The sequence below is a fragment of the Somniosus microcephalus genome, chromosome 22 (assembly GCF_052327205.1).
Source record: "Somniosus microcephalus isolate GS21.2 chromosome 22, FLI_Smic_1.0, whole genome shotgun sequence".
Classification (NCBI taxonomy): domain Eukaryota; kingdom Metazoa; phylum Chordata; class Chondrichthyes; order Squaliformes; family Somniosidae; genus Somniosus; species Somniosus microcephalus.
In genome coordinates, this window is record NC_141008.1 from 10,000,124 (window position 1) to 10,027,491 (window position 27,368).

At 48.3% G+C, this 27,368-nt stretch overlaps 1 protein-coding gene across 3 annotated transcripts in view; it reads right to left on the reverse strand.

Moving 5' to 3' along the window:
• The window catches only part of LOC147102026 (phosphorylase b kinase gamma catalytic chain, skeletal muscle/heart isoform-like), a 129,770-nt gene that overhangs the window by 69,742 nt on the left and 32,660 nt on the right, over positions 1–27,368 (reverse strand). For all 3 annotated transcript variants that reach the window (XM_085964168.1, XM_085964169.1, XM_085964170.1), the window contains exons 3-4: positions 19,470–19,645; positions 7,588–7,642 (exon numbers count right to left, since the gene is read on the reverse strand). In XM_085964168.1, coding sequence (XP_085820294.1) covers positions 7,588–7,642; positions 19,470–19,645 — 231 coding nt within the window. The remainder of the gene's footprint in view (positions 1–7,587; positions 7,643–19,469; positions 19,646–27,368) is intronic.

Genomic DNA, 27,368 nt, shown 5'->3' on the forward strand with positions numbered 1-27,368 from the left:
TATCGGGTCCCTGCTCCCACACACTGCCCAGCATTTCCTGCCCTGCCCCAGATGAAGGTAACTGGGCCTTGGCCTGGGCTGAAGATCGTGCTGGACCAGCCTAACCACTAAAATGGGGTGCACCCAATATCCTGTCTCAATCTGTTCCTCGTCTGCCTGTGCTGCTCTCCAGCGGAGGGAGCCTGTAGAAACCCAACAGTGGGGGAGGGTTGTACCAGGATCCTCTGTGGACTGGAGGGTCCAGGAGACCGCCCGAAGGTCCAAGAAGACACTAACGTCATTCATTTTTTTTTACTGCCCACCCCCAACAGCAGCCAAAAGGTACTGAGGTTGGCAGCCAGGAGCGTGGACCAATGCTGCAGTGTGACGCCCGACTCCCAATCTGTGTGTGCGTCCGAGCTCATGCTAAAGTTGGCAGGCCCTGTGCCCGTTTTGGTGCCCATTTTGTAAAATTGGTGAAGACTACTCGGAGCTTATGATCCACAGGAACCGCTGGAGGCAGTCTCAGAAACAGTCAGTGAAGGATTTCTGACTTGCCTTAATTTGGAGCCAGGAGGAGCAGGAGTCAGGTGTGCCCCAAGTCTCCCCGGCCCAGTAATCACCTGGGGCGCGACGGTGAAGTCCTGGCCTGAGCAGCGATTGGCACCAGCAGCCCGTCGGTGTTATTTGACTGAGGCCCAAGGACCAATAGCGGACAATCCTCAGGCCTGCCTCTGCTAGCACGCATCGAACACTGCTGCCATTTCATGCCCATATTCGAGCACTACATGTGTTTCGGCTTGTTGGTGTGACTTATTACCGGAGAATCCTCCAGTGTCTATTAATTGCTTAATAAGAATAAATGTTTAATTGAAATATGTGATATGCTAGAGTGCTGGTACCTTACACCATTGTTATATTTTACAGCTTGTGTGAACTGAGGTCCACTGGCTCCTCCAGCAAATGAGTCAGGGAGTGGTTCAAGCTGACATGAATAGGAGAGGCGAAACAATTAAAAGACAATTATTATCTTACTAAAATTAAGCGGAAAAAGTCAGCTATCAGCAGATGTAAGAGAGAATAGGATAGCAAACAGGCAGCTATGTTCCCATACAGCCAAGAATATTCGGGTAACCTAATCAACTTGGAGGGGATCAAGGACAGCAGACAGACACGTTCCTTCGTGTTCCAATAGCTGCACTGATAACGGCCCCAACCATCAAAATAAGTGACGTCTGAGACTGAAGCCTGAGCAAACGGCGACATTGTGCGTGTGGCATTTCTTTAATTGGACAATAAGATAATGGGTGTAAGCACATGATTGAATCATAGAATGGTTACAGCACAGAAGGAGGCCATTTGGCCCGTCGAGTCTGCAAGAGCACTTCAGCTAGTCCCACTCCCCCACTTTTTCCCCATAGCCCTGAAAATTTAGTTCATTCAGGTACTTATTCAACTCCCTTTTGAAAGCCACGATTGAATTTGCCTCCACCACCCTTTCAGGCAGTGCATTCCAGATCCTAACCACTCACTGCATAAAACCGGTTTTCCTCACGTCGCCTTTGGTTCTTTTGCCAATCACCTTAAATCTGTGTCCTTTGGTTTTCAACCCTTCCGCCAATGGGAACAGTTTCTCTCTGTCTACTCTGTCCAAACTCCTCATGATTTTGAACACCTCTATCAAATCTCCTTTCAACCATCTCTGCTCTAAGGAGAACAACCCCAGCTTCTCCAATCTATCCAGGTACCTGAAGTCCTTCTTCCCTGGAACCATTCCTGTAAATCTTGTCTGCACCCTCTCTAGGGCCTTCACATCCTTCCTAAAGTGCGGTGCCCTGAATTGGACACAATACTCCAGTGTTATATAAAGGTTCATCATAACTTCCTTGCTTTTGTACTCGATGCCTCTATTTATGAAGCCCAGAATCACATATGCTTTTTTAACTGCTTTCTCAACCTGCCCTGCCACCTTCAACGATTTGTGCACATATACCCCCAGGTCTCTCTGTTCATGCACCCCCTTTAGAATTGTACCCTTCAGTTTATATTGCCTCTCCTCGTTCTTCCTACCAAAATTGATCAATTCACACCTTTCTGCGTTGAATTTCATCTGCCATGTGTTCGCCCATTTCACCAGCCTGTCTATGTCCTCTTGAAGTCTATCACTATCCTCCTCACTGTTCACTAATCGTCCAAGTTTCATGTCATCTACAAATTTTGAAATTGTGCCCTGTACCCCCAAATCCAAGTCATTAATGTATATCAAAAACAGCAGTGGTCCTAGTACTGAACCTTGGGGAAAGCCACTGTATACCTCCCTCCAGACCGATAAACAGCCATTCACCACAACTCTCTGTTTTCTGTCCCTCAGCCAATTTTGTATCCATGCTGCTACTGACCTTTTATCCCATGGGCTTCAATTTTGCTAACAAGCCTTGTATGGGGTACTTTGTCAAACACCTTTTGAAAGTCTATATACACAACATCAACTGCACTGCCCTCATCCACCCTCTCTGTTGCCTCATCAAAAAACTCAATCAAGTTTGTGTATCATGATTTACCCGTAACAAATCAGTGCTGGCTCTCCTTTATTAGTCCATGCTTGTCCAAGTGGCTGTTAATTTTCTCCCGGATTATTGTTTCTAAAAGCTTCCCCACCACTGACGTTAAACTGACTGGCCTATAATTGCCGGGTTTCTCCCCTTTGTGTGGGCGTGGTTTGAGGAGTGGGCGTGGTTTGAGGAGTGGGCGGGGTTTGAGGAGTGGGTGTGGTTTGGTTTGAGGAGTGGGCGGGGTTTGAGGAGTGGGCGCGCTTTGAGGAGTGGGCGCGCTTTGAGGAGTGGGCGCGCTTTGAGTGGGCGCGCTTTGAGGAGTGGGCGCGCTTTGAGGAGTGGGCGCGGTTTGAGGAGTGGGCGCGGTTTGAGGAGTGGGCGTGGTTTGAGGAGTGGGCGTGGTTTGGTTTGAGGAGTGGGCGTGGTTTGGTTTGAGGAGTGGGCGTGGTTTGGTTTGAGGAGTGGGCGTGGTTTGGTTTGAGGAGTGGGTGTGCTACACAGTTACTTGCTTTTAAACTTTATATTTTTATTACAAAGGGACTTTCACAGTCACTGATCCTTCCCCCCTCCTCTCGCCGAGCGAGGTCCAGTACACTGCTCATGTGGCCATTGCTGAGCTCTGAATCTGGATGGAGAGTTTCTCTTGTTGAGTTGTGTGTACTCTGCTGCTCTTAATTCAAAATTGTTTACTTCAAATTATTTGATAATTCAATTTTGTTTAGCCCTAAATTTCTATTTTACTGTGATTTAAATTGCTTAATTCAAACTTTTTAGTGCAAACACTGGCTTTGAATGATCAGAAGACTGTTATCCATCTTTAGTGAACGCAGCTTAAATAAAGGGCAAAGTTTAACGCTATTTTTAAACTGGAGCTTTCCAAGAGTGGATGGAACTTGAGAAGAGCACTTCCCTGGCACATGTCACTGCCGCTAACCTTTAATAGCACTAACGCACATTTTGTGAGCTTTTACAATTGGTATAATTTAAGTTGTGGTACAAATTATGTTAGAAACTTTGGGCTGTGGGGCAGTGGGTTCAGGCAGTGGGCTCGGGCTGTGGGTTTGGGCATTGGGTGCAGGCTGTGGGCAATGGGGTTGGGCACAGGGCAGAGAGCTTAGGCTGTGTGTTTGGGCAGTGGGTTCCGGCAGTGGGTTCGGGCTGTGTGTTCGGGCTGCGGGTTCGGGCAGTGGGTTCGGGCAGTGGGTTCGGGCTGCGGGTTCGGGCCGTGGGTTTGGGCAGTGGGTTCGGGCAGTGGGTTCAGGCAGTGGGTTCGGGCTGTGGCTTCGGGCAGTGGGTGTGGGCAGTGGGTTCGGGCTGTGGGTTCAGGCAGTGGGTGTGGGCAGTGGGTTCGGGCTGTGGGTTAGTGCAGTGGGTTCGGGCTGTGGGTTCGGGCAATAGTTGCAGGCTGTGGGCAGTGGGTTTGGGCAGAGGGTTCGGGCTATGGGCTGTGAGTTCGGGCTGTGGGCAGTGGGTTTGGGCAGAGGGTTCGGGCTGTGGGCTGTGAGTTCGGGCTGTGGGCAGTGGGTTCGGGCTGTGGGTTCGGGCTGTGGGCTCGGGCTATGGGCAGTGGGTTTGGGCAGAGGGTTCAGGCTATGGGCTGTGGGTTCGTGCTGTGGGCTGTGAGTTCGGGCTGTGGGCTGTGGGCAGTGGGTTCGGGCTGTGGGTTCGGGCTGTGGGCTCGGGCTATGGGTTCGGGCTGTGGGCAGTGGGTTTGGGCAGAGGGTTCGGGCTGTGGGTTCGGGCTGTGGGCTGTGAGTTCGGGCTGTGGGCTGTGGGCTTGGGCAGAGGGTTCGGGCTGTGGGTTTGGGCTGTGGGCTCGGGCAGTGGTTGCAGGCTGTGGGCAGTGGGTTTGGGCAGTGGTTGCAGGCTGTGGGCAGTGGGTTTGGGCAGAGGGTTCGGGCTATGGGCTGAGAGTTCGGGCTGTGGGCAGTGGGTTTAGGCAGAGGGTTCGGGCTGTGGGTTCGGGCTGTGGGTTCAGGCTATGGGCTGTGAGTTCGGGCTGTGGGCAGTGGGTTTGGGCAGAGGGTTTGGGCTGTGGGTTCGGGCTATGGGCTGTGGGCAGTGGGTTTGGGCAGAGGGTTTGGGCTGTGGGTTCGGGCTGTGGGCAGTGGGTGTGGGCAGAGGGTTCGGGCAGTGGGTTCGGGCTGTGGGCTGTGGGTTCGGGCTGTGGGTGTGGGCAGTGGGTTCGGGCTGTGGGCTCGGGCTATGGGCTGTGGGTTTGGGCTGTGGGTTCGGGCTGTGGGCTGGGGCTGTGGGTTTGGGCAGAGGGTTCGGGCTGTGGGCTGTGGGTTCGGGCTGTGGATTGTAGATGGCCATATGACCAGTGCGGTTATGAGAGTCAGGGTCAACCCACCCCCCCGTGGCTGTTACCACGGCTACCTGAGGAGATGCGGACTCACACAAAGCCCCTTCCTAGTAGGTGGCCTCAGTTCCATTCATTATGGGAGCTACAAACTGTGCCTAATACTTTCTGTCATTCACTCATCCTTCAGCACCAGTGTGTGTGTATTCTCTAGTACAGTATGTTATAAGCACACAGAGCTGAGTGAAGGGCAGAGGTATTCACCAATGGAACTGCTCCAAGACATTCCGAGAACGCCTGCTGTCTTTAATCAGCCTTTGGAACAGTGAATGACACTTTACCATTGGGGAGCATAAACAAACAGGGCTAAATTCAGCTCTATTTTTAACCTGGAGAGCTGAGAGTGATTGTAATTTCATCAGGGTCGGTTCAAGGAATCGGATGGATCAGGCAGCATTTTCTGATCCCTTCTAATCGGGTTTTCACACATGGACCCCAGCCCTGGGGATCACAGGGGTCAGGGAGATGCACCAAATTGAAGGTAGAATCTCTGCTGGGTGCTCTCATGGTCGGTTGGTCTCAAAATGATAAAAGGATGTGATAGGGTAGATAGAGAGAAACTATTTCATCTGGTTGGGAAATCCAGAACAAAGGGGAACAATCTTAAAATTAGACTGGGTGAGTGTGATGTTGGGCTGGGTGAGTGTGATGTTGGACTGGGTGAGTGTGATGTTGTGCTGGGTGAGTGTGATGTCGGACTGGGTGAGTGTGATGTTGGGCTGGGCGAGTGGGATTTCGGACTGGGTGAGTTCGAGCATGATCGGTCATGTGACTTATTCTGCTTTGACGGGTGTAATATATATCAGAAAGAGCAGTGGCCCTAATACCGACCCCTGGGGAACACCACTTTACACTTCCCTCCAGTCTGATAAACAACTGTTCACCACTACTCTTTGCTTTCTGTCCCTTAGCCAATTTCGTATTCATGCTGTCACTGCCCCTTTAATCCCCCGGGCTTCAATGTTGTCAATTTGTCTATTACATCAAACACCTTCATCAACCCTCTCCGTTACTTCAGTACAAAACTCAATCAAGTTAGTCAAACACGATTTGCGTTTAACAAATCCATGCTGACTTTCATTTATTAGTCCATACTTTTCAAGAGACAATTTTTTTTCTTTTGTCTCAGATTATTGTCTCTAAAAATTTCTCAACACCAACGTTAGGCTGACTGGCCTGTAGTTACCAGGTTTATCCCTCTCCCTTTTTTTGAACAGGGCTGTAACATTTGCAATCCTCCAGTCTTCTAGCACATTCCCATATCCAAGGAGGATTGGAAGATTGTGGCCAAAGCCTCCGCTATCTCCATCCTTACTTCCCTCAGCAACCTAGGATGCATCCAATCCGGCCGGGTAACCTTTCTACTTTGAGCGCGGCCCACCTTTTAAGTACCTCCTCTTTATCTATTTTTATCCTGCTCAATTTCTCTACTACCTTCTCCTTTACTGCAACCTCGGCAGCATCCTCATCTTTGGTGAAGACGGTTGCAAATTACTCATTTAGTACCTCAGCCATGCACTCTGCCTTCACAAGATTATCTCCTTTTTGTATCTAATCGGCCCCAATCTTCCTTTGACTACCCTTTTACTATTCATATGTTTATGAAAGACTTTTGGGTTCCCTTTTATGTTAGCCGCTAATAGACATAGAACATAGAAAAATAGGAGCAGGAGTCGGCCATTCAGCCCTTCGAGCGTGCTCCACCATTCAATATGATCATGGCTGATCCTCTATCTCAATACCATATTCCCGCTCGCTCCCCATACCCCTTGATGCTTTTTGTGTCTAGAAATCTATCTATCTCCTTCTTAAATATATTCAGTAACTTGCCTTCCACAGCCTTCTGTGGTAGAGAATACCACAGGTTCACCACTCTCTGAGTGAAAACATTTCTCCTCATCTCAGTCCCAAATGTACTACCCCGTATCCTGAGACTGTGACCCCTCGTTCCAGACCCCCCAGCCAGGGGAAACATCCTCCCTGCATCCAGTCTGTCCAGCCCTGTCAGAATTTTATACGTTTCAATGAAATCCCCTCTCATTCTTCTAAACTCTCGTGAATACAGGCCTAGTCGACCCAATCTCTCCTCATACGACAGTCCTGCCATCCCAGGAATCAGTCTGGTGAACCTTCGCTGCACTCCCTCTGTGGCAAGTATATCCTTTCTTAGGTAAGGAGACCAAAACTGCACACAGTACTCCAGGTGTGGTCTCACCAAGGCCCTGTACAACTGTAGTAAAACATCCTTACTCCTGTACTCAAACTCTCTTGCAATGAAGGCCAACATACTGTTTGCCTTCCAAACTGCTTGCTGCACCTGCATGTTTGCTTTCAGTGACTGGTGTACAAGGACACCCAGGTCCCTTTGTACATCAGCATTTCCCAATCTATCACCATTTAAATAATACTCTGCCTTTCTGTTTTTCCTACCGAAGTGGATAACTTATCATACTCTCTCTTTGCCCCTCTTATTTCCTTTGTCAGTTCTCTTCTGTACATTCGATATTCAGCTTGGTTCTCTGCTGTATTACGAGCCTGACATTTATCATGAGCCTCCTTTTTCTGTTTCATTTTAATCTCTATACGTTTAGTCATCCAGGGAGCTCTAGCTTTGGATGCTCTTCCTTTTCCCTCGTGGGAATGTGTCTACTCTGTACCTGGACCATCTCCTCTTTGAAGGCCTCCCATACTTACAGATCAAACACCAAGAAGTAGAAGCTCGACGATTCATAGCAGTCATTTAGTGAAACTGTAACAGAGAAAACAATTGTGTAACTATCCGATTTACAAAAAGAAGCAAAATACCAGATGCTGGAAATCTGAAATCCCACAAGGCTGTTAGTTATGAAGTTCTCTCTACAGACTCTGCCTGACCTGCTGAGAGTTTCCAGCATTTTCTATTTTTATTATTGGTTTATTTATTTTCTTCTCTTTCCCTCCTGATGTCTCCCTGGACTACAACCATCCGCAGCTCACACGCCACTGCAAAACCAGCCGCCAGTGCGAGTTCCCTTAGAATGTTCCTTCTCTCTGCCCCTCTCGACTGTGGCACAGCTGAGATCAATAACCCATCCGGGCTCGTCGAGTCTTCAGGGCACACACTAGGACTCAGAGACTGGCTCCATTGCCTGTTCTCAATCCGACAAACGCCCCAAAATTCAGCTATGGGTTGCACTATGAGGTCTGTCAGGTATGATGCTTCTTTGTGCGAGATTAAATCCCCCTATGTTAAGTGTACTGAGCGGCAAAATACAGGAAACTTTCTGGTATCCGGCACTGACGGGACCGAGCTGGTGCCGTTAGATCAAAATTGCCGTATAAACCAGCGGCAATGTTAAAACATACAGAGCTTTTCAGCTCCGTGTGAATCAACAAACCCTGTTGCTTAGCAACAGCTTCAAAACAGTCGGCTGCAGCTGCAAGCGTCTCTAGCTGAAGCTGTTGCTTAGCTACAGACCTTGCAGAGCCTGACTGGGGAAAAAAAAGCAACGAGAAGTAAAAAAACTTATAGAAAACGGCTCCTGAATTTTGCCGGTAGATAGAGCTTTCCGGACTTTTAACCTCCGGTTAAACGAAAGTTTCCTGTAGTATGGTTAATTCTACCACGACACAGTCAAAATGAAGCGGCTCATTGCACGAGCTGAAATGTGCTACAAAGCAGGGTCATTGTATTTACTGTATTATTTGTGAGACTCCCGCCATTCTGTTGCAATGGAAAGCTTTAGTTGTGATGCTCATTTTATCTTAATCCAGGCTGGCATTGTTATTCTTGGACACGGTGCAGGAGCTCTCACTGTGTACCTGGTGGCCCAGTGTACAAGCATCAGTACCTGTGAACCATAGAAATTACAGCCCTCGCCCACTGGGAGCCAATGCTAGCTCTTATAGCCGGAGCTACATTTTCTAATCCCATCTCAGCGCCGTGGGCAGGTTTGTGAAGTTAGATTGTCCAATTTTCTCAACAAAGAGTAGGGGACAAGGAAGCGACTAGAATTCTGAGAAGAATTCTGGGAAAAGACTGGAAAAGATTCTTCCTTGGGCAAAGGGATTTGTCAAACATTTGTTCTAAACAACTTCTAGCTCAGGAAATTCACATTCTAATAATGTAACTACAAAACCACTGAACACAACCGACCACGTGTGTGCAAAAGCAAAATACTGCAGATGCTGGAAATCAGAAATAAACACAGAAAATGCTGGAAATACTCAGCAGGTCAGGCAGCATCTGTGGAGAGAGAAACAGAGTTAACGTTTCAGGTCGATGACCCTTCGTCAAAACTGGAAAAAGTTAGAGATATAACAAGGTTTTAAGCAAGTGGAAAGAACAAAAGGGGAGGTCTGTGATAGGATGGAAGGCAGGAGAGATTAAATGACAAAAGGGCTGATGGTGCGAGGCAAAAGGAGATGGTAATGGGACAAGTTAAGAAACAAAAGATGGCTCTAGATAAAATGTAAATGGGAATAGAATCAGCAACAGCTGCCATCTGGAAAAATAGGGGCAGAGGTTATGGTCTGAAATTGTTGAACTCGATGTTGAGTCCAGAAGGCTGTAAAGTGCCTAATCGAAAGATGAGGTGCTGTTCGTCGAGCTTACGCTGAGCTTCATTGGAACAGTGTAAGAGGCCGAGGACAGAGAGGTCAGAGTGGGAGTGGAGCGGAGAATTAAAGTGACAGGCGACCGGAAGCTCAGGGTCACCCTTACGGACTGAACGGAGGTGTTCCGCAAAGCGGTCACCCAATCTGCATTTGGTCTCCCCAATGTAGAGGAGACCACATCGTGAGCAGCGAATACAGTATACTAGATTGCAAGAAGTACAAGTAAATCGCTGTTTCACCTGGAAGGGGTGTTTGGGGCCCTGGACAGTGGGAAGGGGGGGGAGGTAAAAGGGCATGTGTTGCATCTCCTGCGCTTGCATGGGAAGGTGCCGTGGGAAGGGGAGGGGGTGATTGAAGAGCGAACCAAGGTGTCGCGGAGGGAATGGTCCCTTCGGAATGCTGAAAGGGGAGGGGAGGGGAAGATGCATTTGGTGGTGGGATCACACTGGAGGTGACGGAAATGGCGGAGGATGATCCGTTGAATGTGGAGGCTGGTGGGGTGGAAGGTGAGGACAAGGGGAACCCTATTGTACTGGGAGGGGAAGGGGTGAGCGCACAAGAGCAATAAATGGAACGGACATGGTCGAGGACTGTGTGTGTGTGTGTGTGTGTGTGTGTGTATAGATATATATATATGTAGATAAAGGTTGAATAGGTGATTGAAGGAAAGGGTACAGAGAGATATGGGATGAGGATACTGCTTGTGTGGACAGGCTGGGGCCAACGGCCCATTTCCGTGTTGTAGTTTCTATTTAATTCTGTGATATTCATAAATACATAAAGGGAACAAACTTATTCATAACTAGATAGAACACAAGATGTTCAGCCAAGTGTGGTTTATATTGTTTTCTACTCAGTGCAAATGTTGCCATTTCTACAACGACAAATCCACAGCACTAATTCACCCAGCTGCAGTTTCTACATTCAATCAAAAGCTTTGTTGTAACTGAAGTTGTTTCTTGTGTCCCCTTGTCTTTTTTAAGTTACCGACATTCCCTTTCTCTGTACTAAGCTTACAGGCTCCAATATCTCGTCTGCATTAAGTAATTTCATCATGACCTGTTTCCAGGGTTAAATTGTGAGGACACGTTGCATTGACTAGGCTTGTGTTCCTGTGATTTAATTGAGGTGTTTAAGATGATTAAAGGATTTGCTAGGGTAGAGAGAGAGAAACTATTTCCTCTGGTGGGGGAATCCAGAACAAGGGGACATAACTTTAACATTTGATCCAGGCGGTTCTGGGGTGAAATCAGGAAGCACTTCTTCACACAAAGGGTAATGGAAATCTGGAACTCTTCCCCAAAAAGCTGCTGAAGCTGGGAATCAATTGAAAAATTCAAAATTGAGACTGATAGATTTGTGTTAGGTAAGGGTATTAAGGGATATGGAACCAAGGCAGGTAGATGGCGTTAAGATACAGATCAGCCATGATCTAACTGAATGGCAGAACAGGCTTGAAAGGCTGAATGGCCTCCTCCGTTCCTAACCTGGTGAAGCTACAAAATAGGACTACATTCATTAAAAACAACGTAAGCAGCATGCTATAGACAGAGTTAAGAGGAGATTTACCAGGATGTTGCCAGGACTAGAGAATTTTAGCTATGAGGAAAGATTGGATAGACTGGGGTTGTTTTCTTTGGAGCAGAGGAGGCTGAGGGGAGACTTAATTGTGGTGTATAAAATTATGAGGGGCCTAGATAGAGTGGATAGGAAGGACCTATTTCCCTTGGAGAGGTCAATAACGGGGGGGCACAGATTTAAAGTAATTGGTAGAAGGATTAGAGGGAAGTTGAGGAAAACTTTTTTCACCCAGAGGGTTTTGGCTCACTGCCTGAAAGGGTGGTCGAGGCAGAGACCCTCATCACATTTAAAAAGTACTTGGATATACACTTGAAGTGCCGTAACCTACAGGGATATTGACCAAGAGCTGGAAAGTGGGATTAGGCTGGAGAGCTCTTTTTCGGCCGGCACAGACACGATGGGCCGAATGGCCTCCTTCTGTGCTGTAAATTTCTATGATTTAAGCGATTCTACAATTAATGAATCAGATCAAAGCTCTGCAGTCCTGACACATCCAGTTGTTAATGGTTTTGGAAAATTAAACAACTAATGGGAGGAGGAGACTCCATGAACATCCCCATCCTGAAGTATGGCAGAGTCCAGCTCGTGAGTGTAAAAGACAAGACTGAAGTATTCATAACCATCTTCAGGCAGAATTGCCAAGTGGATGATCCTTCTCGGCCTCCTCCTGAGGTCCCAGCATCTAGATGGTAGTTTCCGGAAATTGATATCAAGAAACGGCTGAGCGCACTGGATACAGTAAAGGCTACAGATCCCGACAATATCCCAGTTGTAGTACTAAAGACACGTGCTCCAGAACTAGCCGCACCTCTAACCAAGCTGTTCCAGTACTGCTACAACACTGGCATCTACCCGACATTGAAAATTAGAAAATTGCTCAGGTAAGTCCTGACCACAAAAAGCAGGACAAATCCAACCCGGCCAATTATCACCCCAATCATCTCTCAATTATTAGCAAAGTGATGGAAGGAGTCATCAACAGTGCTATCAAGTGGCACTAACCCCAATAACCTACTCACTGATGCTCAGTTTGGGTTCCACCAGAACCACTTAAGTACAGAGGTGACTCAAGAGTGACTGCCCTTGACATCAATAGGGGAAAATGGGGCGAAACGCTCCACTGGCTGGAGTCATACCTGGTACAAAGGAAGATGGTTGGGACTGTTGGAGACCAATCATCTCAGCCCTAGGACATCGCTCCAGGAGTTCCTCAGGGCAGTGTCCTAGGCCCAACTATCTTCATCTGCTTCATCAATGACCCTCCCTCCATCATAAAGTCAGAAGTGGAGATGTTTGCTGATAATTGCACAGTGTTCAATTCCATTCACAACTCCTCAGATAATGAAGCTGTCTGTGCCCGCATGCAGCAAGACCTGGACAACATTCAGGCTTGGGCTGATAAGTGGCAAGTAACATTTGCGCCACAGAAGTGCCAGGCAATGACTATCTCCAACAAGAGAAAGTCTAACTACCTCCCCATGACATTCAATGACATTACTATCGCCGAGTCCCCCACTATCAACATCCTGGGGTTCACCATTGACCAGAAACTGAACTGGACCAGCCACATAAATGACCTGACTACAAGAGTAGGCTAGAGGCTGGGTGTTGTGCAGCAAGTAGCTCACCTCCTGATTCCCCAAAGCCTCTCCTGTAAGGCACAAGTCAGGAAGGAGTGTGATGGAATACTCTCCACTTGCTTGGATGAGTGCAGCTCCAACAACACTCAAGAAGCTCAACACCATCCAGGACAAAATAATCCACTTAATTGGCACCCCATCCACCACCTTAAACATTCACTCCCTCCACCACCGGCGCACCGTGGCTGCAGTGTGTACCATCTACACGATGCACTACAGAAACTCGCCAAGGCTTCTTCGGCAGCACCTCCCAAACCCACAACCTCCTAGAAGGACAAGGGCAGCAGGTGCATGGGAACACCATCCTGACTTAGAAATATATCGCCGTTCCTTAATCGGCGCTGGGTCAAAATCCTGGGATTCCCTACCTAACAGCACTGTGGAAGCACCTTCACCGCATGGACTGCAACAGTTCAAGAAGACGGCTCACCACCACCTTCTCAAGGGGCAAGTAGGGATGGGCAATGAATAAATGAGATGCCCAAATACAAAGGAATTAATATTTTTTTAAAACTGCAATGCTAGAATATGGGAATTGAGTCAGAGGCTGGAACAAAAAAGGGAGAGTCAGAGAGCTGGAATGGGTATAGGAGGAGGAGGGGAGGACAATTGGGAACATAGGAACAGGAGGAGGCCACTCAGGCCCCCTGAGCCTGTTCTGCCATTCAATCAGATCATGGCTGATCTGTATCCTAACTCCACCTACCCGCCTTGGTTCCTGTAACCCTTAATACCCTTACCCAACCAAAATCTTGTAAATTGGGTGAGGCTCCAAGTGTATAAGAGTAAACATTTCTGCAGATTTGGATTAAGTTAAGGGTACTGAAATTAAATATCTGCCTGTAACATAAAGCACTACAAGTAGGCAAAAAGCAACAACTCCTTCCCCCTCTTCTCCAAATTCGCAAATAAAACACTCTGTGCAAGTCCACGCCGTTTAATCCCGATCTGTGCAGGAGTTTGTGGAGATCACTGTGATCCCGGAAAACCACGTTTGCAGTAAGTGCCTGCATCTTGAGGAACTTCAGCTCAGAGTTTTTGAGCTGGAGTCTGAGGTGCAGACATTGCGGGGCATCAGGGATGGGGAGAGTTGATCTAAACAAAGCAAACTACATAGGTATGAGGGGCGAGTTGGCTACAGTAGATTGGGAAATTACATTAAAAGGTATGATGGTAGACAAGAAATGGCTAGCATTTAAAGAATTAATAGATAATTTACAACAAATATGCATTCCTTTAAGGCACAAAAACCCCACAGGAAAAGTGGTCCAACTGTGGCTAACAAGAGAAGTTAAAGATAGTATTACATCAAAGGAAGAGGCTTATAATGTTGCCAAAAAGAGTAGTAAGCCTGAGGATTGGGAGGATTTTAGAATTCAGCAAAGGAGGACCAAGAAATTGATAAAGAAAGGGAAAATAGAATGAGAGTAAACTAGTGAGAGACATAAAAACAGACTGTAAAAGCTTCTCTAGGTATGTAAAAAGGGAAAGATTAGCAAAAGTAAATGTGGGTCCCCTACAGGCTGAGACGGAGAAATTATAATGGGGAATAAGGAAATGGCAGAGAAATTAAACAAATACTTTGTGTCTGTCTTCATGGAAGAAGAAGCAAACAATTTTCTGGAAATACAGGAAACTCTCGATTTACCGGCACCCAAACAACCGGAAATCTCGGTTAACCGGCAAAATTCAGGAGTGGGTTCAGTTAAGTTTTTCTTCATATTAGTGGCCGTTTCTTGATTCTTGGCTGTGTAATCGGGCGTTCCTGCACTTGTTGCTAAGCAACAGGGACGCTTGGTCTGTGGTCGGGCTTCTTGCACCTGTTGCTAAGCAACAGGGAAGCTTGGATTTGTTTCTGTGTACGGAGCTCTCGTACCTTTTAACTATAACTCTCTGTAATCCAGACTTTTTGATATACTGGCACCCCGCCTGTCCCGTCGGTGCCGGATAAAAAGAGAGTTTCCTGTAGCGGAGAACCAAGGCTCTAGCGAGAATGAGGAACTGATACAAATTAGTATTAGTAAAAAAATAGTACTGGAGAAATTAATGGGACTGAAAGCTGATAAATCCCCTGGACCTGTTGGCCTACATGCTAGAGATAGTGGATGCATTGGTTGTCATTTTCCAAAATTCCACAGATTCTAGAACGGTTCCCGTGGATTGGAAGGTAGCAAATGTAACCCCACTGTTTAAGAAAGGAGGGAGAGAGAAAACAGGGAACTACAGACCAGTTAGCCTGACATCAGTAGTAGGGAAAATGCTAGAATCTATTATTAAGGACGTGGTTACAGGGCACTTAGAAAATAATAATAGGATTGGGCCGAGTCAACACGGATTTATGAAAGGGAAATCGTGTTTGACAAATCTGTTAGAATTCTTTGAGGTTGTAACTAGCAGAATAGATAAGGGAGAACCAGTGGATGTGGTGTATTTGGATTTTCAGAAGGCATTCGATAAGGTGCCACACAAGAGATTATTAAATAAATTTAGGGCTCATGGGATTGGGGGTAATATACTAGCATGGATTGAGGATTGGTTAACGGACAGAAAACAGAGAGTAGGAATAAACGGGTCATTTTCGGGTTGGCAGGCTGTAACTAGTGGGGTACTGCAAGGATCAGTGCTTGGGCCTCAGCTATTCACAATCGACATCAATGATTTGGATGAGGGGACCAAGTGTAATATATCCAAGTTTGCTGATGATACAAAGCTGGGTGGGAATGTAAGTTGTGAGGAGGATGCAAGGAGGCTTCAAGGGGATATAGACAGGCTAAGTGAATGGGCAAATGGAATATAATGTGGAGAAATGTGAAGTTATCCACTTTCGTAGGAAAAATAGAAAAGCAGAGTATTTTTTAAATGGTGAGAGATTGGGAAATGTGGGGGTTCAGAGGGACCTGGGTGTCCTTGTACACGAATCACTGAAAGTTAACATGCAGGTACAGCAAGCAATTAGGAAAGCAAATGGTATGTTGGTCTTTATTAATGCAACGAAGGTTCACCAGACTGGTTCCTGGGATGGGGGGATTGTCCTATGAGGAGAGATTGAGTAGACTGGGCCTATATTCTCTAGAGTTTAGAAGAATGAGAAGTGATCTCATTGAAACATACAAAATTCTTACAGGGCTTGACAGGGTAGATGCAGAGAGATGTTTCCCCTGGCTGAGGAGTCTAGAACCAGGGGTCACAGTCTCAGAATAAGGGGTCGGCCATTTAGGACTGAGATGAGGAGAAATTTCTTCACTCAGAGGGTGGTGAATCTTTGGAATCCTCTACCCCAGAGGGCTGTGGAGGCTCAGTCGTTGAGTATATTCAAGGCAGAGATCGATAGATTTTTGAATATTAAGGGAATCAAGGGATATGGGGATAGTGCAGGAAAGTGGAGATGAGGTAGAAGATCAGCCATGATCATACTGAATGGCGGAGCAGGCTCGAGGTGCCAAATGGCCGACACCTGCTCCTATTTCTTACGTTATCTTTCGATCTCCGTTTTGAAACCTTCAATTGACCCCCAGCCTCAATAGCTTTCTGTACTTGGACCCCTCAATCTCTCGGCTCCTCCACAGTTCCTAGCTTCTCACCATTTAGAAAATACTCTGATCGATCTTTCTGAGATCAAAAGTGAATGACCTCACCCTTCCCCAGATTGTCCACTGACTTAATCTGTCAATGTTCCTTTGCAACTTACTGCTCCTATCTACACTATTTACTGTGCCACCTAACTTATTGCCATCAGCAGAATTGGATATACAGCTCTCTATTGCTTCATCTAAGTCATTGATAAATATCAGTGAAAAGCTGAGGCCCCAGTACAGATCCCTGGGGGACACCACTAGTCACATCCTGACAATTTGAGTACATACCCATTATCCCTACCCTCTGTCTCCTACCTCCTAACCAATTCCCTACCCATGTCAATAGGTTGCCTCCAATTCTATGCACTTCCATTTTTGCTAACAGTTTCCTGTGTGGAACCTTATTGAATGTCTTCTGGAAGTCCATATAACTAACATCCATAGCCACGTACTTATCTACCACGTTAGTTACCTCCTCAAAAAATTAAACTAAATTTGTTAGATACGACTGACCCTTCGCAAGTCCATGCTGGCTCTCTCTGGTCAGCTGATATTTGTCCAGGTGCTCAGCCACTCTGTCCCTAACAACAGATTCTACGAACTTCCCCACAACTAACGTTAGACTAATAAGTGTTTGATAAGTTTATTAGAGTTTTTTTGATGATGTAACTAGCAGGGTAGATAAAGGGGAACCAGTGGTTGTAGTATATTTGGATTTCCAAAAGGCATTCGATAAAGTGCCACATAAAACATTATTACACAAGATTAGGGCTCAAGGGGTTGGGGGTAATATATTAACATGGATAGAGGATTGGTTAACGGACAGAAAACAGAGTAGGGATAAACGGATCTTTTTCAGGTTGGCAGGCTGTAACTAGTGGGGTGCCGCAAGGATCAGTGTTGGGGCCTCAGCTATTTACAATCTGTATCAATGACCTAGATGAAGGGACCGAGTGGAATGTATCCAAGTTTGCTGATGATACAAAGCTAGGTGGGACAGTAAGCTGTGAGGAGAACACAAAGGGTCTGCAAAGGGATATAGATAGACTGAGTGAGTGGGCAGTAAGGTGGCAGATGGAGTATAATGTAGGGAAATGTGAGGTTATTCACTTTGGTAGGAAAAATAGAAAAGCAGAATATTTTTTAAATGGTGAAAAACTTTCAAATGTTGGTGTTCAGAGAGATTTGGGTGTCCTCGTGCAAGAAACACAGAAACCTAGAATGCAGGTACAGCAAGCAATAAGGAAGGCAAATGGCATGTTGGCCTTTATTGCAAGGGGGGTTGGAGTATAAGAGTAAGGAAGTCTTGCTACAATTGTACAGGGCCTTGGTGAGACCACACCTGGAGTACTGTGCACAGTTTTGGTCTCCTTATCTAAGGAAGGATATACTCGCTTTGGAGGCGGTGCAACGAAGGTTCACTAGATTGATTCCTGGGATGAGAGGGCTGTCCTATGAGGAGAGATTGAGTAGAATGGGCCGATACTCTCTGGAGTTTAGAAGAATGAGAGGTGATCTCATTGAAACATACAAGATTCTGAAGGGGATTGACAGGGTAGATGCTGAGAGGTTGTTTCCCCTGGCTGGAGTGTCTAGAACTAGGGGTCATAGTCTCAGGATAAGGGGTCGGCCATTTAAGACTGAGATTAGGAGGAATTTCTTCACTCAGAGGGTTGTGAATCTTTGGAATTCTCTGCCCCAGAGGGCTGTGGATGCTGAGTCTTTGAGTATATTCAAGGCTGAGATAGATAGATTTTTGGACTCTAGGGGAATCAAAGGATATGGAGATGGGGTGGGAAAGTGTAGTTGAGGTCGATGATCAGCCATGATCTTATTGAACGGCGGAGCAGGCTCGAGGGGCCATATGGCCTACTCCTGCTCCTATTTCTTATGTTCTTAAGTCTATAATTTCCTAGTTTCTTGCTCCCACCCTTCTTAAATAGTGAAGTGACATTGGCAATTTTCCAATTCAATTCTGACAATTTCTGAATCGAGAGTTTTGGAAGATCATGAGTAGAGTATCTGGAATTTCCTCACCTATTTCATTTAATACCCTGGGGTGGAAACCATCTGGTCCTGGAGATTTCTCAATCTTCATTCTCGTTATTTTCTCCATTACCATTTTTTAATTTGTATTAAATCTAGTTAGTTTTAAAAAATTCATTTATGGGATCAGGGCGTCGCTGGCAATGCCAGCATTTATTGCCCATCCCTAGTTCCACCCTTTGATTTATTTTTAATTGTTCTCGTATCTCTGGTACTTTATCCTCTTTTCAGGTATGCCTGGTGCTGCTCCCGGCATGCTCTTCTACACTCACCAGCATTGGTCCCCTGGCTTGATGGTGATGGTAGAGTGAGGGATATGCCGGGCCATGAGGTTACAGATTGTGGTGGAATACAATTCTGCTGCTGCTGATGGCCCACAGCGCCTCACGGATGCCCAGTTTTTGAGCTGCTGGATCTGTTCTGAATCTGACCCACACAACACGACGGAGGGTGTCCTCAGTGTGAATACGGGACTTGGTCTCCACAAGGACTGTGGTGGTACGAGCAAGCTACTCTTGGTGATGGACATTGAAGTTTGCCACACAGAGTACGTTCTGTGCCCTCACTACCCTTAGTGCTTCCTACATTACAACAGTGATGACACATCAAAAAAAATTACTTCATTGGCTGTAAAACGCTTTGGGACGTCCTGAGGTCGTGAAAGGTGCTATATAAATGCAGTCTTTCTTTTTTTCCCAACATGGAGGAGTACTGATTCATCAGCTGAGGGTGGTAATCAGCAGCAGGTCTTCTTGCCCACGTCTGACCTGATGACATGAGACTTCATGGGGTCCAGAGTCGATGTTCAGGACTCCCAGGGCAACTCACACCCGACTGTGTACCACTGTGCCCTCACCTCTGGTGGGTCTGTCCTGCTGATGGGACAAGACATACCCAGGGATGGTGATGGAGGAGTCTGGAATGTTGGCTTTATAGGTCTGATGATTCTGGGAGTATGATTACATCAGACTGTTGACTGACTAGTCTGTGGGACAGCTCTCCCAACTTTGGCACCTGTCCCCTGATGTTAGTGAGGAGGCAGATGTTAGTGACTCTCTGCCTATAATCATGGCCTCTACTCATTTCTTTGATTTCTACTCTATTTTGTCCTTCTTTAACCTGAATGAGTTTTACTCACTTATATGTGGATGTCCCGAGACTTCCTTGAGGATGCTGATTTCCTGGACAGTGGATGTGCAGATCTCTTCCAGCTCCTCTGGAGTCAGATGCTCAGATGTGATGTCAATAATCTTCACAGCGTATTCTATTTCTGTCTTCTTCTCAATGCAGCGCCTGACTACACTGCTTACACCCCTGGGAGGAGAGGAAAAAGAACTGTAAATAAATAAACTCCCAACTGGACTTGCCCAAGGTTTTTAAACTCCACAGACTGATCTTGGGAATAGTAATTGTCCGAATCTGTAAATGGAGTCAGTCTAGCACAGTGTGATAGTGAAGAGCATCTCCTGTGCTGCTACAAATGGCCTCTCTGTTCGGACAGTTTGAAAAGAGTAAATGCAAGTGTGGCCCTGTTACAAGGTTCTGAAGACGTCTGTCCCCCAATGGGAGTAGCTTGAAATGTGTTGGCCTTTACAAACAGTAAATATTTTACACAGGGCAGTTAGGTTTTGCCCATCCGTCCTCCCCTGGAAGTGTGAAGTCGAGCTACAGGACTGTTTCATGGCTCACAAACCACCTTTCTGATGCAGTCCGAGTCCACGATGCACACACCTACTGCAGCAATACCCGGGGAACCAGTAATGGCCCTCAGTACCATCCTGGCACAGATCAGATAACTCAGCACAAGCTGTAAATTCTCGCCTTGTGTGGCTCGTTACTACACTGGGGATGGCTCCAATTCTCACTTAACCATTGAGCAATCAGGGCAGTAGAAAACCTCCATATAACAGACTGAATAGGAGGCTTTGGGGGAATTAATGCATGGGAAAGGGATGTGGCGAGCAGGTGAAGCTAGAGACCAAAGGCACAAAACTGGAACACTCGCCGTTATTTCTTGCAAATTCAAAGCTTTTTGCTTCAAAATCACTTTGATTGTATGATTTTCCAGCACAAGGTAAAGGTGAATTTTGTACTCCCAGAAATTGTGGAATGGCCATTGATGTGCCTCAATAATCCCGAGACTCGATGTTAGCGAAACAAAACAAGGCTTTTATTAACTTAGAAGTGGAGAGAGGTATCTTCCCTGGAGGTCTGCAGTACTGGCTGTGAGGCCAGACTGAGCTGGCTTACATAGAGGCCAGGTATGGGCGGAGCCCTACACACAACACATTCCATACATTCCAATACACAATACAATGGTGAGGAGAAACCTGAAACCAACCACAGTCACAGGCAATACAATGGTAAGGGGGAACCTGAAACCAACCACAGTCACAGGCAGTGATGAATGGAACATTTCATCACATTCACCCCTTCTATAGATTTAGTCTGTTCGGGGGCTTGGTAGTCCTCTGCGACCGACGTGGCTGTTGTGGTGTCGCGGGTGGCCTCCTGGGTCTCTGCCGGGGGTGCCGCCAGGGTTGTTGAAGGGGTAGTTGGTGGGGGTGCCGTTGGTCGATGTTCTTCCGGGGGTGATGAAAGAGTAGTGGGTGGGTAAGAGTTGCTGTGGTCGTTGTTGCTGCTATTGCCGTGGTTGCTGTCGTTACCGGCTGGGGCGACGTCTTTTATTGACACGGTGTCCTCCCTTCCGTCGGCGTGCCGGACATACGCGTATTGGGGGTTGGCGTGGAGTAGGTGCACTGGCTCCACGAGAGCGTCCGTCTTATGGCCCCTCACATGCCTTCGCACGTATACCGGACCCGGGGTGGAGAGCCATGACGGCATGGATACGCCTGAGGTGGATTTCCGGGGGAAGCTAAACATTCGTTCATGAGGCGTGGCATTAGTGGCAGTACACAATAGCGACCGTATCGAATGGAGCACATCTGAGAGGACTTCCTGCCAGCGGGAGATAGGGAGGCCCTTGGTCCTTAGAGCTAGAGTGACTGCTTTCCATACTGTCCCGTTCTCTCGCTCCACTTGACCGTTACCCCGGGGGTTGTAGCTGGTGGTACGGCTCGTGGCGATCCCCCTGGACAGCATGTACTGGCGTAGCTCTTCACTCATGAAGGACGCCCCCCTATCCGTGTGGATGTAGCTCGGCATACCGAACAGGCAGAACAGGCTGTTGAGGCATTTAATGACCGTGGCGCTGGTCATGTCTGGGCAGGGGAAGGCGAATGGGAACCGGGAGTATTCGTCCACAATGTTCAGGAAGTAAACATTGCGGTCGACGGACGGGAGGGGGCCCTTGAAATCTAAGCTGAGCCGCTCAAAGGGCCGTGTAGCTTTGATTAAGTGGGCTCTATCAGGGTGGTAGAACCGAGGCTTGCACTCAGCGCAAGTGCGGCAGTTCCTGGTCAGAGACCGAACTTCCTCAATCGAGTAGGGTAAGTTGCGGGACTTTATGAAGTGGAACAGCCGCGTGACCCCTGGGTGGCAGAGGTCGTTGTGGAGGGTCTGTAGCCGATCCCCGGTGGCGCTGGCACACATCCCTCGTGAGAGGGCATCTGGGGATTCGTTAAGGGCCCCTGGCCGGTAAATGATGTCATACTCGAAGGTGGAGAGCTCGATCCGCCACCTAAGAATCTTATCATTTTTGATCTTCCCCCTCTGTTTATTATTGAACATAAACGCTACCGACCGCTGGTCGGTAAGTAGGGTGAAGCGTTTGCCGGCTAGGTAGTGGCGCCAGTGGCGCACTGCCTCCACGATGGCTTGGGCCTCCTTTTCCATGGAGGAGTGTCTGATCTTGGGCCCTTGGAGGGTCCTCGAGAAGAAAGCTACGGGCCGCCCCGCCTGGTTGAGGGTGGCCGCCAAGGCAAAGTCAGACGCATCACTTTCCACTTGAAATGGAGTGTTCTCGTCCACTGCCTGTAGCGTGGCCCGCTCAATATCCTGCTTAATGCTTTTGAAGGCGGCGTGGGCCTCAGCAGAGAGCGGAAAAGAGGGTGCTTTCAAGAGGGGGCGGGCTTTGTCGGAGTAGTTGGGGACCCATTGGGAATAATAAGAAAATAACCCCAGGCACCTTTTCAGGGCTTTGGGAGTGTTGGGCAGGGGCAGCTCCCGTAGGGGGCGCAATCGGTCGGGGTCTGGTCCGATTTCCCCATTCTCCACCACGCTGCCTAGTATGCAGAGGCGCGTGGTGTTGAAAACGCACTTGTCCTCGTTATAGGTGAGGTTGAGTTTTTGTGCAGTTTTCAGGAACCTCTCGAGGTTCGAGTCGTGATCCTGCTGGTTGTGACCGCAGATGGTGACGTTGTCGAGGTAGGGGAAGGTTGCCTGCAAGTGGTGGTCATCGACCATGCGGTCCATCTCCCTCTGGAAGACCGAGACCCCATTCGTCACCCCAAAGGGGACTCTGAGGAATTGGTAGAGGCGTCCGTTCACCTCGAAGGCGGTGTACGGGCGGTCCTCTGGTCTGATAGGGAGCTGGTGGTACGCTGACTTGAGGTCGATGGTGGAGAACACCCGGTATTGGGCGATTTGGTTCACCATTTCTGATATGCGGGGTAGCGGGTAGGCGTCTAGTTGGGTGTACCTGTTGATCGTTTGGCTATAGTCGATCACCATCCGTTTCTTCTCGCTACCCCTTACCACCACCACTTGGGCGCGCCACGGGCTATTGCTGCATTCAATAATGCGCTCTTTCAGGAGCCTGTCTACCTCGGTTGCGATAAACCGCCTGTCCTCCCAGCTGTACCTCCTGCTTTTGGTCGCTATTGGCCGGCAGTTAGGGGTAAGGTTCGCGAATAGCGAAGGCGGCTTTACCTTCAGGGTAGCCAGGCCGCACACTGTGAGGGGCGGCTGGGACCCACCGTACTTGAGCGTGATGCTTTGGTGGTTGCACTGGAAATCCAGGCCCAAGATCACGCTCGCGCATAGATTCTTCATGATTAACACTTTAAAATTATCGTATACAGTCCCGTTAACGGACAATTGTACCGTGCAGTAACCCAGAATGGTCGATGTCTGGGTTTTATCAGCCATAGAGATGGTACCCCGAGTAGGGACCACCTTTAGGGAGAGTTGTCGTGCCAGTTCCGGGTGGATAAAACTCTCCGTGCTTCCACTGTCAATTAAACATTTAACCCCGCACCCGTTTACCTCGATGTCCACCATTGATTTGGATAGCGGGTGGGGCCTGGTCTGGTCCACTGTGACCGATGCCACTGTAGGGCCCTGATCGAGACAAGATGGCGTCCGCGCTGTCTGCTCACAAGATGGCGGACCCCACAAGGTCGGGCAAGATGGCGTCCAAGATGGCCGCTCCCACGGCGCACACGCGGCGGTGGCGGGTTTTGGTTTTCCAGCGGGGTTCCCTCTGCACACCTTCCCAAAGTGCCCCTTCTTACCGCACTTAAAGCAGGTGGTGCCTTTCGCCGGGCACAGGTTTCTGGTGTGCTTTGGCTGCCCGCAGAAGTAGCAGTTGGGTCCCCGACGCGTCACGGCTGTCGTAGGGCTTCTGGGCGGGGAAGATGCCTTCCAAGATGGCGGCGCCCTTGGTGCACACGTGGCGGCGTGGACGGCGCGGGCTGAAGAGTAGGCGTCCGAGTTTCTCTGGGCCACATCCAGGGATCGCGCGGTGTCCGCAGCCTGTTTCAGGTCCAATCCCGTTTTTTCCAGCAGTCTTTGCCGGATGTAAGTGGAGCTGAGGCCTGTGATAAAGGCATCGCGAACAAGCTCGTCGGTTTGCAGTCTTTGCCAAGCATTTTCAGGGTGCCTAGGAACTCCTCCACCGATTCCCCAGGTCGCTGTGCGCGAGTGGCGAGCAGATGCCTAGCATACACCTCATCCGTAGGCTGCTGGTAATGCGCCTTTAAGATGTCGCAGGCGGCCAGGTACGTGTCGGCGTCTTGGATGAGGGGGTAAACCTGGTGGCTTACCCAATTCCGCAGAATTCCGAGTTTCATACTCGCAGCGTCTGTAGCGTCTTTGACGGCTGCGGAATTGTCCAGGAAGAATTCCATACACATAAACCAGTGTCCGAAGCGTGCTGATGCGTCCGGAGCATGCTGATCCAAATCCAAACGTTCGGGTTTCAGGAGTTGATCCATTGTGTTGAAAAATAAGTTAATAAAATTGATGTGCCTCAATAATCCCGAGACTCGATGTTAGCGAAACAAAACAAGGCTTTTATTAACTTAGAAGTGGAGAGAGGTATCTTCCCTGGAGGTCTGCAGTACTGGCTGTGAGGCCAGACTGAGCTGGCTTACATAGAGGCCAGGTATGGGCGGAGCCCTACACACAACACATTCCATACATTCCAATACACAATACAATGGTGAGGAGAAACCTGAAACCAACCACAGTCACAGGCAATACAATGGTAAGGGGGAACCTGAAACCAACCACAGTCACAGGCAGTGATGAATGGAACATTTCATCACAGCCATAAAATCACTAACCACACCAAGAGCACACCAGGAGCGTAGAAGTGACAATCTTGCCGGTCACGACCCTGGATACTGAATGGTTTTATTCCCTCCATCCCCTTCCCGTTCGCTCACACCCTTCGGGGGAGAAATTGGGTATGTAGCGCCACCTATTAGTGCCTAAAGAGGGCAGTCAGTGGCTGTAGCGCCACTGGCCGCGCCTCCCGCGATATTCAGCGGGGGCGCTAATGGCGGTTTTAGCCTGTTGCGCTGTGCCGCCACCGATGACGTCATCGGTGTGCGCAGCGCCCCATTCGCGATATTTGGTAGTGAACGCCGCTGTAGCGCCGTTCGCTACCCGTGCCCGGTTCACGGGGCCTTGCTGTGCCGGCAGTGGCGCAAGTTAAGGTGGAGGTGCGTGTTGTGTCCGTGTATAATAAGACACAGACTGCAGGAGAACGGTACAACAGGTGTTTACTCAACGTGGCTCACACTGGAACTGATCTGTACAGATTACTACTCAGTGCTATATACAGGTGTGGTCACTGCCGGTACTGCAGTATACATGAGCTGTAAAAGATAGTTCCCCCCTTAAAGGTATATACATTACAATTCCTCCCCTTTTAGATTAACAGTACCATAACACTCATTTAACAATTAAATATCAAACTAATTACAATTAACACTTTTAACATGCAACATTAGCTGAAAATAGTCTATTTATATATTCAGTCTTTGGGGAGGCTTCCTGATCCTTTCTGGATAGCGCCTTTCCCGAGTGTCTTGCTCTTGGTGCGGAGGCGATTCTGGCCCCCTGTCGTCGGTTGGTTCATCAGCTTCCGATGCTACTGTTTCTGGGGTAGATGCGACCTGTACGTCGGGTTCATCACCAGGTACGTATGGGCGAGGCATGGGGTTGACTTGTTCCTGTGACTCTAGGATCTGGTCAGCATGGCGTCTCACAATGCTCTCCCCAACGTCCACTGTGTACATTAGTGGGCCCTGCCGTGTGCATATCGTTCCTGGCTGCCATTTTTCTGTTCGGTAGTCGCGGGCCAAGACTGGTTGCCCTACATGGAAGCTCCTTGTTGACTTCTCATGGATGTGCAGGAATTGCTTACTCTCAACATCTCTTCGTACGTTTGGTCTGAGCAAATCCAGGCGAGATCTTAACCTTCGGTTAAAGAACATCATGGCTGGGGCCTGGTTGGTGACTGCATGTGTCGCATTCCGGTAGGCGAACAGGAAATTGTCCACCTTGTGCTGCAGTGGAATATTGTCATTGTACATAGCCTTTATTGCCTTCTTAAAGGTTTGTACGAACCTCTCAGCCAATCCATTTGTGGCTGGATGATACGGGGCGGATGTGTAATGCCTTACCCATTCTTTTTCAAGAACCTCCGGAACTCTTCGGACACAAACTGTGGTCCGTTGTCGGAGCAAATCTGTTCTGGCAAGCCATTCCTGGCAAAAATGGTCCGTAGGACTGCAATAGTTTTCTCTGTGGTGGTGGAGGACATTTTGATGACCTCAGGCCATTTCGAGTGCGCATCCACGGCTATTAAAAACATTGAGTCCATGAATGGACCAGCAAAATCAATATGCACCCGTTGCCATGGAGATGAGGGCCACTCCCATGGGTGTAGAGGGGCCTGTGGTGGTGCATTTTGGACTTTCTGGCTTCCTGAGCAACTCTTGGTCAGGTCCTCGATTTGTTTATCGATTCCCGGCCACCACACATAAGCCCTGGCTAGGTTTTTCATTTTTACCCTCATGAAGCTCATTGAGCACTCTATCCCTTAACTTGGGTGGAATTACCACTCGGGAGCCACACATCAAGGTCCCCCGGCACACTGACAGCTGTTCTCTCCTTGTCGAGAATGCTGGCAACAGTGAGTTGCCATGTGCTGGCCATCCCTTCACCGTCAAATCATATACCCGAGACAGTGTCGGGTCATTTCGGGTTTCCTTTTCGATACAAGCGTTAGTTACCGGTAGGTATTCAACTATAGTCGAATGGAATATTTCGACAGGATCCACTGCTGATGCTTCCTCCGCAGTAGGCAGTGGCAGGCGTGATAGCCTATCAGCATTTCCATGCTGTTTCGTGCCCTTATATTCAATCTCATAGTGGTGCGCCCCTAGAAAAAGTGACCATCTTTGTAGTTGTTGCGCAATCATCACCGGAACGCCCTTCTTCGGATTAAAAATGGAGACAAGAGGCTGGTGATCAGTCAGCAAGGTGAATTTCTGCCCGTGCAGATAGTGATTGAACTTTTTCACTCCCCACACTAGGCTGAGGGCCTCCCTGTCAATCTGGGCGTAGTTACGCTCGGCTGAGGGTAGTGATCGTGACGCAAAGGCTATTGGCCTCTCTGAGCCGTCCGAGAATTTGTGCGACAGCACCGCTCCAATGACGTAGGGTGACGCATCACATGCCAACCGAATTGGTAATGCTGGGTTGTAATGGGCCAATACCTCTTTCGATGTGATTAGTGTTTTGCTCTTCTGGAAAGCTCGTCTACATTCGTCACTCCACTTCCATGGCACCCCAGTTTGCAGTAGGGTGTTCAGTGGGTGTAGTATTGTAGACAAATTTGGCA